Genomic DNA, 13,720 nt, shown 5'->3' with positions numbered 1-13,720 from the left:
TCATTTTCTTCTAATTTAATATGTATCCACATATAATAGAGTATTTAAAGTGTGTATGTGTCTTATAATATATTATAGACTGATTACACTTTAATAACTAGTTTTTCTCATTATTAGTTAACTCTTCGTAACATTGATAAAAATATGATGTGGGTAATCATAGCTAGTGACATGAATAGTTAGAGATGACCTAAGTAGGATCAATAAGTCACTGACACTTGTATGACTGCTTCAACAGTCATCATTTAGTTATCTGGATGATTAGAGCGTCTCCAAGCATCCATATAAACTAGCTATAAATGATGCCACATCATATTGTTGTTCATTATCGTGGCGATGCAAAGGGGAAGAGGATTGATCTCGGACCGACGTCGCTCAAAATGATAGCCTCGAACACTATGTCCATTTGGATAAGTTATTTTTTAGTTTTTTTCTGAAATAAGCTAGAAGCTATCCAAACGGCTAGCTTCTGCTCTCGACTTCGGTGACTTTTGACTGGTTGAGAAAGCAGTTGTGGCTAAAATAAATTAAAAACTGAGAAACAAATTATAACTATCTTTTCTAGCTTTTCGTATGGTGAGAAACTAGAAGTTTATTAAAAAAAATTAATAACTAAAATTTAACAGTCATAACCACTTTTTAAGCTAAACAGAGCTCCGAATGCACAACATGTTCTCCTACCAGAGTTGATCATCTCCATCGCTTTCCCTTCCGTCCGCAGCAAATTGGAACCGGCTAGTGGTTGGCGAGGAGAGGAAAAGAAAGTTGCAAACTGGCTCGCCGGTTAGCTGCCTCCCAGAATACGATTGCTGCTAGTACACCGTTCGATATGGATATGGATATAGATATGGATCGTCTCGAGCTCGTCGTCTTCATGCCGACGCGTAAGCAGATGGATTATTCCGCGACAAAACGGCCTTTCCGGGGCGCAAAAGGCCGTCTTGGTCTGCTAATTTGGCTCCAGACCGAAGCGCGCGGATCAGGGGTCGATGCAACCATGCCAATGATTCCGAGGAGGACCTGCGGCTCCGATGGCCACGCAGGAGCGACGCATGAACTGTTCGGCGCGCGCGGACGACGAACATGACGGCGTGACCATTGATCGGCCGGCCGGTGAGTGAACGCCGCTCAGGAATTGTAGCAAGACTTCGCTTCTCCAGACACGCCCACGCAACAAGTCTCGGTAAAGATGACGGAGATGGGCTTCAGCTGTTGCTCGTCTTGTAACTCGGTCGATCGGAGACTATCCCACATGCATGGTCCTCGGGGCGCAATGTTTATCCGTTTGGTGGTCCGAAATGGTTGGCGGCGATCCTGTCAAAGATTTCGATCGGTGGTACGTGCTATTTCCTCTAAAAAATAGTGCCCGAAGTGGTAATGGCTAATCACTTGTCGGGATATCAAATGGTTCGCTTATAGGCTTAAAAAAAGATTCCAACGAATCACTTGACTTGTACAGTGCTACAAAGAAAGAGCATGTTTTTCCTACTGCTTTCGCTGATGAACTCTACAAAACCAAGCACGAGCTATAAAGTGACTTGAAAAAATGTAAAGGGATCCCGGATCCGTTCAAAATGCAGATAATTCACAAGAAGCACCGTCTTGCATCATGACTCGCCACCACAATGTGCTACAAGGTATACATTACTGCCTAAGGATCTTCGACACCTTCGAAGGGAATCAAAAGGCAGGCAGTATCAGCGCGCACGTAGCGCGCCAGTGACCGTGGGACAGCCCGAACGGCAGGCAGGAAAGCAACGGCAGGCCTGGCCGTCTCAAGCTCTGCCGCACCCACGTGATGCTGCCGGGGGAAGAAACCTCTGGCCCTGGCCGGCGAAGAAGCAACTTTCGACGGCCATCCGGCACGCGCGCGGATGCTGTCCGGCTTTCCGAGCGCCAGCCGCTGGGAGAGGGGTCGCCGTCCACCCTTTCGCCTTCCGCTTTCGGAAGTGCGAGGAGCATACATGATGCGGTGCACGGTAGTGGGAGGCACCTGGACCTGGGACGGCAAAAGCCGATTGCCAACTTCGCTTCGCATCTCGTCAGGCTGCGCCAACTCCGCTTCTGAATCTTGTGCGCGTCACCACGCTATGCTGGGCCACCTTCTTGACTGCTACTGCTTGTGGTATCCAACGGCCACACGAGTATAGATTTGCAAATTTTTAAAACCGATGTATATATTTGCAACTTCTATGTTTAAAAATATATAAAACATAGATTTTTTTAATATACAACGAGGACACATCCTGCACAAGTTAAGAAGAGATTGAGAGACATAAGACTTAAAGTGTGTGAGAACATATAGTAGCACTGAATATATGTATATATTCTAACTTAATCCGAACTAATCAGAGAAGCTACAATAAAAACCACCTCGGTCTTAAGAAAAAAAAAACTGATGTGATCTGTCCTTGTCTGCGTTGGTCTTCTGAAGTACAGCCCAACTAACAATTAAAGCACGGCCCACTCGGTCCGGCCCACATCCGGCCCGTCGTACATCTAAGCAAGAGCGGAGCTAGGGTTTTAAGCCTCGGGCATTTCTTCTTCTCCACAGCCCGCGCCGCCGCCGCCCCGTCTGTCGCTTCGTGTCCCTCGCCACCGGGCACCGGCGACTCCTCCTATGCGCGGCGACCATGGCAGAGCAGGTGAGACGCCTTCTGAACTCTTTGTTCCGCACGAGCCTTGTCGTGCCAGATATTATGTCGTTCGATAGAGGTGTGCGTGTAGTGCCCAGTCTTGTGGCGCGAGGCGGATGCTTCTTAGCGGTGTGGTTTTGGAGGGACAATAATTCTTGCGATCGGAATCCAGTGATCTAGTGCGGCATGTTAGCTTCAGCCGTCGAGTGATTAGATGGTTGTTTGCTCTGAACTCCGGATTTTGTGGTGTTGATTTTGCCGCCCATTTTGGACTCCATAAGTCAGCGCTACTGCAGGCACTGGTTAGGTTCCAAAAGTTGACATTGTTGTGGTAATTTAGAGCACCTGCATATTGAGCTCATGGATCTGGTCCTCTATTGATTATTATCAGTATTGAACATCTTTGCTCCATTGTATTTGCAGACGGAGAAGGCTTTCTTGAAGCAGCCTAAGGTGTTTCTCTGGTAAGAGCATGCGGTTATATCTGATATTGTCCGCTTGTTTCATTCATTTTGTGTGCGAGGCTTACGACTTGTTTTGGCATTCAGTCCTAAGAAGATCACCAAGGGGAAGAAGCCTGGCAAGGGAGGGAACAGGTTCTGGAAGAACATCGGCCTTGGGTTCAAGACTCCTAGGGAAGCCATTGAAGGTCTGGATTATTTCTTGTTCAAACCCTTTGCTGGTGATTCTGTTATCTTATAGGGTGATATAACCTTCTTCATGTAGTTACTGGCTTGCTGTTTATTAGGTTAGTGATTCACCAGTTGACTGAATTCTGCTGCTTCTATTTGTATATGCTTTAATTAGAATAGGATAGGATAGCATGATTGTATGCTTTCAGAACCCCCTTTTTTCCGCTATCTGCCCCTGTAGATTATGATCGATCCAAACTTTGAGTCACAACTTATCAGACTAATGCCTTCCCAAGAAAAGGTAATTGGAGTTAGACATTGAAGCTTGGGGATGCAATTCAATAGCAGGTTATAATACTTGTCTGTAGCTTTTACTTTTAGTACATGGAAATCTGCCACTTTGATCAACCGTTAAATATGCTTGCTCATATGGCGATGATGACAAAACAAACGCTTGTTTCTCTAAACATTCGCAGTGACCGCTTGAGATCTTTTGCCTTACCAGGCTGGAGAGCTTATGCTGGTTAATTCTTCCTTGGATGTCAGATGCCACATTAGAACTATTATGCATCTTGATGGACGTGTATTCTTATCATATGCTCCATTGTAATATCTGAAACATTTGTTGGTATATGCAGTTAATCTGGAGGTTAACGTAAATCTTAGTAGTCATTTTAGATTATGAATATATGTTTAAGTAGTTGAGTGTCGCAATTACCTTAATTGCTCCAGTGATGAAATCATTCTAGTCAAAGTTGTCATGGCATCAGTATAGCAACTACGTATTGGCGTGGCGGTTTTCTAGCTCACGTTGATGCCACTGCGCTAGCGGGTATGGCGTCTGCCGAGCGAGAACCGATCTGTTGCCATCCGCTTGTTGCTGAGAGAGATGGAGGGGCGAGATGGTAGCGATGGAGATCTGCTCTTCTCTTGATTTTTCTGTGCTGCTCGCCCTTCTCCCATTTGAGAGAAAGTTAGGGTTTGGGACTAATTGAGCCAAGTTGGGCTGCTTTCATGGTGGACGGTTGGATGCAACAGTATCTGCTGTGCATGCCAGCCTCTCAAGTCCTCAACTAGTTTTGTGCTCTGTTCTCTCTTATCTCTTCTCTGTTTTAGCACTTATGTAGTATTGCTCAATACGATATGCACTTCTGTAGTATTGCTCAATACGATATGGCACACTAGTTCGGGTAGGCTGGTGGCACTTCAGTTAGCACTAGCACTAGCAATTGTGAATTCTGAATTTCTGATACCAGTATACTAGTATAGCATTATTGCACATATTTTCAGAGCATGGCTATTTTGATTTCCTAATATCCTAGATAACTTTTGAGTTGCATTTGCATTGCCATCTGCCAATATAATTTCCTAATATCCTAGACTATAATGTGTGTATTCGCCACGCCGTAACAACTATGATTGTAGTAGCCTTGTTAGATTGTTCTAGGTGCTTGGTTTTTTTATCTACTCTGTTAAAAGTTAAACCAACTGTGGTTTGCGTATCCTTGATTTGTTCCTTGTTGCAGGAACCTACATCGATAAGAAATGCCCATTCACTGGCACTGTGTCCATCAGGGGTCGCATCATAGCTGGAACATGCCATAGTGCTAAGATGAACAGGACCATCATTGTTCGCAGGAATTATCTTCACTTTGTCAAGAAATATCAGAGGCAAGCTAATCTTCATATGGACCTGACGTTTCTTAATTGATTCATGTTAGCTGTTTTGTCAAAATAACCATTTATTTGGTATTTGTGTAGGTATGAGAAGAGGCACTCCAACATCCCTGCGCACATTTCACCATGCTTCCGCCTGAAGGAAGGGGATCATGTGATCATTGGCCAGTGCAGGTAAAACTTGTGTTGGCCTTTTTTTTTTCCTAGTGGCAATGTTTTATGATAGGTTACCTGAATATAATGATTTCTTGATTATTAAAATGCAATTCACCTTGTCTATGCTTTGTAACTCTGAACTATTTGACATGAAATACTATCAAGACCCTAATGGGATTTTGCCCTCTCCAGAAATCCATAAAAGTGATTATGTTGTATTGTTTTAATTTTAGGCCGCTGTCAAAGACTGTGAGGTTCAATGTGCTCAAAGTCATTCCGGCAGGGTCAATGAGTGGAGCAGGGAAGAAGGCTTTCATTGCTGCTTAAGACCTTGATGAGTAAAGGGGCGTGGAAAGCTGATCATAATACCGCCTAGCCTTTTTGTTTCCCCTCCCACCATGTGTACTAGGAATTCGACTTAAATTACTTCCAGAGTATGAAATCGTAAAAATCCCGAACCCTGTGTGTATCTGCTTAGTACCTTTCCATTTTACTTGCAGCATACATTTTCTGGGGTATCATAGAACCGGGCCCCAGTTTGAATTGTTTTGCATCGATGATGGCTTGTATGGGGTGAAGTTAGCTCCACCAATGGAACGGCTTACACCTGTTGTGGCCAAGCCGGACGAAACGAGCGGCATACGGACCCGGTAGATTCAGAAGCGAGCACTGTGATGGTACCGTTCGGCGGCGGATGGCCTCCGTTTCACCCAATCCGGCGACCCGGTTACTTACGATCGTACACACAGGGCAGGATGGGCAACAATAGGCACTCTGAAAGGAAGCGGAACGTCGTGAAGGGCATGCGGCTGCAGGGTAGGGGTTCGTCGGCGCGGGAACCAGGCGCGGAGCGCTGTTCTCGAAGAGGATTTGAGGCGGGTATAGACTGGAGCATTCGGGTGAACAGGAGAAGCGTGCAGTGGAGGCGCCGAGGTGGGCAGATGGAGGCGGCGGCCGGAGGTGTTCGAGGAGGGCAGGAGCTCGGCGGCTGGCTTGCCTCACGGAGCAAGGGGTCGGCTTTCGGTACATGGTGACGGCAGGATAGGGATGCCATGATATACCACTATACCAGTACTGAAATCAGAACTTCATCGTTTTCCTCTTAAACACTAGGAAGGAACCGAATGATCATGGTAAATGGCAAGTGAAAGCTATGTCGAGTCCACATTCACAATTTGGAATCAAGATGCTGAAATCGTCAAGAAGCAATTTCCGTGCTTGAAACAATATTCACTATGCTTTTACACTGTACACAACACGTCTGTGTTACAAGGAAGCCTTTCAGGAGGCTCAAAACAAATCACACAGGGATAAGGAACTCGCTCTTGTACACGATTTTTCACACCTACAAATGTCACGGTACAAAATGGGGTCTATAAACTAACTCTGAAGAACACCTGTCTAGGCTGTACCGACTACACGGATATGGAATGGGGATCCGCGGCATAGTATAGGTTCATCTGGCGACTCCGCCTTTGCCCGAGCACGAAGGACGTCTGTGGCATCGATTATAACAGAAGAAGCTTGCAGCGAGTAGTCACCCGGTACGAGGAAGTACACGGAAAAAGGATGTACTGCCTCTTGTAATGGTGGAACCTCCAGATGTATATCACTAAGTACACCTACACAGAACAAAAAACTTGTCAGAGCAGTATGGACGCTGAATAATGCTAAGATGAAACATTAAAAAGCTCTTTCCCAGTTTGGAACACTACAGAATAAAAAAACATTACTCCAGAAGGATCACTAAACTCCCTGCGCCTAACCGATTGGTCCTCCATTAACTTAGTCTTAATGTAAATTATTCTGATCTTTAATCATTCTGCAATACGAGTTGCTTTTCTTAACACTGATTATTTGCTGCCCTCAGAAAACTAATACTAAAATAGACAATGACGGCATGAAAGGATAAAGATAATCAACTTACCAGCCCAGAGGACGGTTGCACTATTTTGGTCGAAGCAATTCTCTCCTGCAACATCTTTGCATGAAATGCTGAGGTTCATCCGAATAATTTCCTTTGTGTTGTTGCGAATTTGAACTTCCAAATGGGTCATTTCATGAGCAGATATAGGATCTTCACACCTCAGAACATTCTCATCAGTAGGTGGACCAACATTCCCATCAGCAGAATGGCTGGAATATTCATTAGGGTTGCCATAGTCCTTTGGAGAATCAACATTAGTTGCAGTTCCATTCTTAGCAAGCTTAAAGCTAAATGTCATGGGATCTGGCAACAGTATGTCCATTATAGAAGCTTGTAATGCCAACTGAATAGCATCTTTAATATTCAGCTCACCTGAGCTATTTCTCCCAGAATGCCATTTCACTTTTATTTTTGAAATCAAGTTGTTGATAGAGGCGTTTAGCTCTGCCTTGGCATTCCTTTCTGCTATGGCAGCAGCTTTGGATCCAAGAGGTTCATCACTTCCACTTTCCTTTACAAAGAAGGAAGCATCAAGAACAGGTAATTTGAAGTTCTCAAGAGGTACGAGAACTCTCGCAGAGTACTCACGATCAATCCTAGTTTTGTGACAAGCCGCATCAGCAGGATTATCTTCTGAAATTAATTTTTTATCTGCATTTGTGCCATCTAATTGTACAGCAACATCAACATCAAAAACAACGTCAGTAGGATTAAAAAGCTCAAGTTCCAAAAGTCGGAGCCCCCAACTGCCTTTATAGGGATCAATCTTCAATAAGTTACTGTCACTATGTGCAGCATAATTTCCAGTGCTTATATCATCCTTGCAACCGACAGGTCTTAAGTGTGCTTCAGTAAATCGTGCAGGTATTTCCATGGATAACAGGCGCACTCTTACAAGGCGCATGCCCTGTACAACACAGATATTCAACGGAACAACCAGGCGTCTTCCAGGTGGAAGAGAAACCTCACCATTCTCAGGATTAGCAGAAGGACCTGAAGTGCAAAGTACAAATTTAGTCTTGATACTATGTAATGACAATATTTCTTTGCCTACTTAACAAAGATATGCATGTAAGCAGCCGTAAGGAACAAGTCTTCACCAAACTGATAATATTCAAAATTCACAAGAATATTGCCTAGTAGGTCAGATATTTCCAAGGTAACTGTCTATGGGCTAAAAGAAAATAAAAGAACAACTTTTTCCTTGATGAAAGAATGAATGTGACCAGGTGCAAGACCAAGAGCACGACAGGAACCCTATGAAGCAGAAATGATTGAGAATTAACGCCAGGTGAGTAGCACTGAAGCAGAGAGAGCAACCAACTGTTAAACTCAAAACAACTATTGCTATCTATGCCTTCAGATATACTAATAAAAAAATGTACATAGAGAGGCATTAGTTTATGACAGGAGAAAATAACAAAGTTCAAATGTCTAATTGTCACAGATTGATTAAAGAAACTGCATATTTAGGCGTAGCCATCATAGTAGTCATTGATTGCACATATAGATTATGAGAAGAGCTGAACATTAAAGGATAACGAAGACTACATAAGAGTTACAAACTGACAACCTACCAGCATAGTGAATATCCAAGAAAGGATTGATTCCTTCTCTTGCTATTCTCCTTGAATTTGCAGGAGATCTGCTGCCATCTGCTTCCAAATCTGCCAAGCTGAGATGCCAGGCTCTTAGAGTCACTGCAAATGTCACTTCTCCACCTGGTTTTATAGGAAGTGCAGATTTCCATGTGTTATGGGCAATCGAAATGACAGAATCCTGGTTCTTCCCTGTTAATGCAATATTTGCTTCTTCAACTGGTACAGTTCCAGCATTTGTCAGCGTTATCAAAACATCACGAATTTCTCCTTCATATAGAAGAATAGAACCATCTCCACCCACAACATTGGCAACTAATAATGGCAGAGGAGGAACAACAGAAATGCTAGGAAAGTTGACACTCTTAAACTTGCTAGAGCCACAGCATCTGAAAGGATCAGAAAGGACAAGCCCTTGTGCAGCTCCAAGGAGCAAACAGTCAACCTCTTTGAATAGGTGTTCCGTGATAACACCAAAGCAATGAACAATGCACCCAGGAATTGATATTTGTCCGACTTGTGTTGGAATTCCAGATAACAGAACTAATTTTGACATGTTAGGTGGAAGACTAACACTAACTGGAAAAGCATCGAAATTCCCAGAATGAACAGAGAGATAGATGCTCTCAACAACTAGATCAAAGCTGCAGGGGTTTGCTAACTCAACCATGACTTGAACCGGCTCCCCCACAATCCAACTAACCTCTTGCTTGCTAGTTCCAGACGCTCCTGCCTTGCTGAAAGGAGTATAAATGAAAGGCCCTGAAGGACCTGCACCAGTCCACCACTCCTTTTTATGTGGATTGCGCTTTACTATATCTCTTTGTGAAGGGTGCATTGGGAAAGAATGCAACCTGGAAAAAGAAGTCATACAACAAAAACTCAGAAAAGAGTAAAAAAAAAAAATTAATGTTATCATGGCCTTCTTTCTGGTTTAATAGTTCCAACAGTATTTATTCTCTTCTGTCCCCAAACATAACAATAAGATAATAGTGATAAGCTTAAACATACCTGATAAAAGGAAGACATGGATCGGCACAACGTGTGCCTGTTGGAAGCCTCTCAGAAGAGTTTGCAAGTGAGCTTGCCAGGCCACTCTGACCAGCTGGTGTGATGAGTGGGTAAAATGATCGAAGAAGACGAGCTGCAGCGCTCCACGACGAGAGGGGATCCGCAGCACGGATCGATGACATCAGTATCTCTCTTAAAACGACCATTTGAAGGGTACTCCATTGTGACTCAAACAATGATACTATTGACTGAGGGTGCACTTTTCCAGAATCAGTATTGCTAGCACGGGCTTCCTTAAGAAAACAAGCATTACAAATGAAACATGAATCTAACATTATTTAGCAAATTTAAGAACGATAATCGATTCTCAATATGCTGCAAATACGCAGAAATTTTTGCAGTCTTACCTTGGGTGAATCATGATCCATTTTGCTAGTCTTCCTGCTTTGAGCATGGTATGCATTTGTAGTCATGGTTAGAACCTGCATAGCACTCATAGCTGCATATGCATTGTCCTGCTGAAGGTATAATTGTGCAACTTGTCTTGAAAAAAAGGCCGCCTTGCGTTTATAACCAAGTGTACCGAAAAGTCTTGCGATTTCAATATATAGTATCAGTCGGTCACTGGCATCGATCAGAGCCTTGGCACCATCTGCAGCTCCCATTAATAAATCTGACACTTCCTTGGCAAGTTCCCTCCTGATAAAGAAAGACAAAAATTTAATGAGTAAATCTGACACTTGGCAAGTTGCTTTGACACAACTCAAGCTCATCCCAAAGGCTCGCAGTAGGTTATTTTAGTCATAATTGTATTAACAAAGTATACGAATTATAAAGCACCAATGGAAATATTAGGCCGCTCATTTTATCAAAATTGGTTAATAAAGCACGAGGAGAGTGGCTATGCAATTTTTCCATACTCATAGAACAATAAAGAAACTCACCTGCACAAATATCTTGCCAACTTCAACGCAGCTTCAAGCTCAAAGCTCACAGGTGAAACTCTGGAACAAAAAAAAACAATGTTAGTGCATTAAGTAAATTTACCAAGTAAATAGCTAAGTATAACATGCTATCCTGTAGCCAGTACTTGGTGAATGGAATACTAATAAAGGAGCCAAAAAAGGAGCATATGAAAGGGCAAAGAAGAAAAATATAGATACGAAAGGATGCAACATCCTTCAAGTCATCATGAATTGCTTTAAACCAAAAAGAATAATGGACAAGATATTTTTTAAGAAATGGTGGTTTTCGAATTGGTAAGTTTCTTCTGTGTATCAGTACATCATAAAACAGAAAAAAGTACTTCAACTTTCATATGTACCTTGTAAGAAACAAAAGGGGTTTAATTTATGTAGAATGTAACAGTGATTTGACTAAACTAAAGGTGGAAATTGCCATATGTGACAGAAGAGCATATGGTTCACGCATAGAAATTAACAAAGACAGCATGCCAGAAGCAATACCTTTGAGCATTATCTTGCAAAGTTGCTCTTCTGTAAAGCTGGATAATAGTGTAACAGCGATATTTCACTTCATCCTCCAAAACAGGGTCGCTTGGGCCCATCCTATTGACCTGTTCATAAGCAAAAAAATAATCACCTAAAAAGTCAAATGAAGCTTGCAAGGATCCATATGCCAATTAAGATTGGATAATGGATAGAGACAGTTCCAAATGCAGTATGGATAAGTCAGTTATCAAGATAAATAAAACTGAACAACCGGAATGCTTTCCATCCGAAAACTCAATGGTTCATACAAACACTTACCACTAGTGCGCAGACACTACCCTCAAGGGCTCCAGCATGCCAGAAAACATCTCCTGTCAATCTTGCAAGCTCTATTGCTGTGGTGTAATGTGCATTAGCATCCACAGGTGATCCGGCCAACAAACAGTAATCTCCTATTATCTTTTGTGCACGACCCAGCCTTCTTTTTTTAGCCTTAATTACCTAAGAAATATAGAAGTATATCGTCTTATATAAGCAAGAAAATCTTGGGCCATGTACAACATCAACATACACTGGTCAAAATACTCGGAACACCCAAAGTATGAACCTCCTCTGAGCCAAGACTGGATTGCGAATCCAAAGGTGTCTTTAGAATGGTTCCCGTGGATTCTGCACGCAAGACCCATTTCTCAAACTCCATCAACAATGAGGCAGCGAGATCTTGGATCATTGTAAGCATATGAAGTTCCAGCGATTGTTGATCAGAAGGAGGGAAGATAATAATGCCTTCCCTCTTTTTCTGCACCAACTACAAAAAATAACCACACAGACACAGATTACATTGGAACATGAAGTGGTCAAACAAGACAAATTGAAGGCTAGCATCACAGCATTGGTACATCCAAGAACTACGACTCTAAGCTATTCAATTCCAAACAGCAACACAATATACAACTTATCTCTAGAGTAAACAATAACCCTCCATCCATGATGCAAGAAGGTAGGTGCAACATTCGCTACGGTTTGACAAGTCCCATTGTGTTATGCAAAGAAAGATTGACATTAGAGTAACCAAGCAAAGTAGTACACACTAGTGAAGTCTAAAAGTTCTAGCAGAATGCCATAAAAGTGAAGTGAGCACAAAGCATAGTCTAACACCCAATTAAAGCAACTGTTAAAATCCAAACCACAAGCACCAACTGTGGTTTGCACCCTGTAGCTAGAATTAGTGCATTAGCATAGTCTGGATTTCCTGATCAAGGCTTAGGCTGTGTTTGTTTGCTGCTTCTGAAACTGCTTCTGCTACTGGCAGAAGCCAGAAGCCAGAACAAACGAGGTTCTGGAGAAGTGGCTTCTGAAGAAGTCAAAAGCCTGTTTCTGAGGAAAATGAACTAAAGCTGAGAAGCTCGCTGAGATGTGCTTCTCTGAGAAGCTATGTACCGAGAAGACAAAAATTTATTGTAGAAGCCAACAACCTATTTCCAAAAGCAGCTTTTTAGAAAAGCCAAAAGCACTGCTTTTCAGAGAAGCTCAAAAGCAGAAGCTCAAACAAACACGGCCTTACATTAAGTCACTAAGATCTCATCCAAGGAGCATACCTTTAGAACACTTGGAAGACCGAAGTTCTTACGAAATGAGCATTGCCACAGGAACACTTAGTATAGCAATTACGAAACTAAACGATCCACTCAAGCAACGAATCACCAAGATGAGATCCACTGATGCTAAGCTGGCCTGGCGATCCTTAGACTTTGGAAGCGACGCGGCGACAGCAGGGCACGTACCTGCGCATCGGTGGGGCAGAAGGCGAAGCAGCGGCTGGCGAGCGCGGACGGGTACGACCGCGCGGCGTCTACGAAATCGGCCGCGACGCGGCCAAGGTCAGCAGAGGAGGGGAGGTGGCAGATGCCGATCACGGCGAGCACCTTGCGCGAGGACTGGAAGTCCTCCCAGGGCGAGGGCACGCACCCGCCGAGCACGAACTTGAGGCGGAGGCAGCCGGTATCCCAGGGCTGGTGCGCGAAGGGGCTCTTCTGGTGCTCCGAGTAGTAGGGGCGGAGCGAGGCGAGGTCGACGCGCGCGTGGCGCGCCACCAGCGACGCGTACTCGCGCAGGCACGGCGGCGGGATCGGCCCGCCCACGGGGAGCACCGCCACGCGGATGGCCGACCCGGACTCGATGCTCAGCCCGGGCTCCATGGCTGCGGCCGCCTCGCTCGCCCTGGTACAGGAATGGCAGATCTGGCTCGCTGATGGAGGAGGTACCGGGCAGTTGGAGACAAGGAGAAACGGGGAATTAACTTTTTTTTACCATCCTACGTGGTGCACTCGTAAAAGCCACCGTAACCGGTGTTCACTCTCAAATACCACTGGTCCCAACTGTTAGCTCTTATGTGTCACTATTTACTGTTTACCACTGCCACCTGGCTTTTTTTTATTTTTTCTGGGCTATTTCGGACGTTGCACTGGACAACAATTGACCGAGCTGCCCTTGGGACAGACCATTCGCCCCATGCTCGAGTTCCGTGTAATCCAGATGAACTCATAGATCATACGAAAAGACCATGTATATAATGTATAAAGAGAACATGAGCCGATCATAAATAGTAGTAATCCATATGAGCACACAAATC

At 43.9% G+C, this 13,720-nt stretch overlaps 2 protein-coding genes and 1 non-coding gene across 3 annotated transcripts; 2 read left to right on the top strand and 1 right to left on the bottom strand.

The window, feature by feature from the left end:
* The first annotated feature begins 2,491 nt into the window (after nucleotides 1–2,491).
* On the top strand, nucleotides 2,492–5,559 carry LOC133889081 (small ribosomal subunit protein uS17-like). The gene is made up of 6 exons (XM_062329539.1): nucleotides 2,492–2,645; nucleotides 3,060–3,100; nucleotides 3,185–3,285; nucleotides 4,795–4,939; nucleotides 5,030–5,119; nucleotides 5,335–5,559. Exons 1-6 carry the CDS (start codon nucleotides 2,634–2,636, stop codon nucleotides 5,426–5,428), a joined length of 483 nt encoding a protein of 160 aa, XP_062185523.1. The 5' UTR covers nucleotides 2,492–2,633; the 3' UTR covers nucleotides 5,429–5,559.
* On the top strand, nucleotides 3,700–3,819 carry LOC133889855 (small nucleolar RNA SNORD14). The gene has a single exon (XR_009903937.1). It is a non-coding gene; the product is annotated as a small nucleolar RNA SNORD14 (small nucleolar RNA).
* Nucleotides 5,560–6,288: 729 nt separating the features above from the next.
* On the bottom strand, nucleotides 6,289–13,389 carry LOC133889080 (trafficking protein particle complex II-specific subunit 120 homolog). Its single transcript, XM_062329538.1, has 10 exons — nucleotides 12,873–13,389; nucleotides 11,696–11,896; nucleotides 11,407–11,589; nucleotides 11,104–11,213; nucleotides 10,582–10,641; nucleotides 10,045–10,336; nucleotides 9,638–9,930; nucleotides 8,606–9,480; nucleotides 7,029–8,021; nucleotides 6,289–6,723 (listed from the first exon to the last, which is right to left on the bottom strand). Exons 1-10 carry the CDS (start codon nucleotides 13,284–13,286, stop codon nucleotides 6,503–6,505), a joined length of 3,642 nt encoding a protein of 1,213 aa, XP_062185522.1. The 5' UTR covers nucleotides 13,287–13,389; the 3' UTR covers nucleotides 6,289–6,502.
* Nucleotides 13,390–13,720: the final 331 nt, after the last annotated feature.

The sequence above is a fragment of the Phragmites australis genome, chromosome 13, assembly GCF_958298935.1.
Source record: "Phragmites australis chromosome 13, lpPhrAust1.1, whole genome shotgun sequence".
NCBI lineage: Eukaryota > Viridiplantae > Streptophyta > Magnoliopsida > Poales > Poaceae > Phragmites > Phragmites australis.
Note: the sequence above shows the minus strand (reverse complement) of the source record. Positions and strands in the feature narration are given on the sequence as shown.

What these genes read in the sequence shown, in the direction of transcription:
- LOC133889080 (XM_062329538.1), bottom strand. Translation starts at nt 13,286, where the DNA reads ATGGAGCCCGGGCTGAGCATCGAGTCCGGGTCGGCCATCCGCGTGGCG. An exon ending in GTAGTGTCTGCGCACTAGTG is followed by an intron (nt 11,214 to 11,406) that starts GTAAGTGTTTGT and finishes GCTTATGAACAG; the next exon opens with GTCAATAGGATGGGCCCAAG. An exon ending in TGGATCATGATTCACCCAAG is followed by an intron (nt 9,931 to 10,044) that starts GTAAGACTGCAA and finishes TGTTTTCTTAAG; the next exon opens with GAAGCCCGTGCTAGCAATAC.
- LOC133889081 (XM_062329539.1), top strand. An exon ending in TTTGTCAAGAAATATCAGAG is followed by an intron (nt 4,940 to 5,029) that starts GCAAGCTAATCT and finishes GTATTTGTGTAG; the next exon opens with GTATGAGAAGAGGCACTCCA. An exon ending in GTGATCATTGGCCAGTGCAG is followed by an intron (nt 5,120 to 5,334) that starts GTAAAACTTGTG and finishes TTTTAATTTTAG; the next exon opens with GCCGCTGTCAAAGACTGTGA.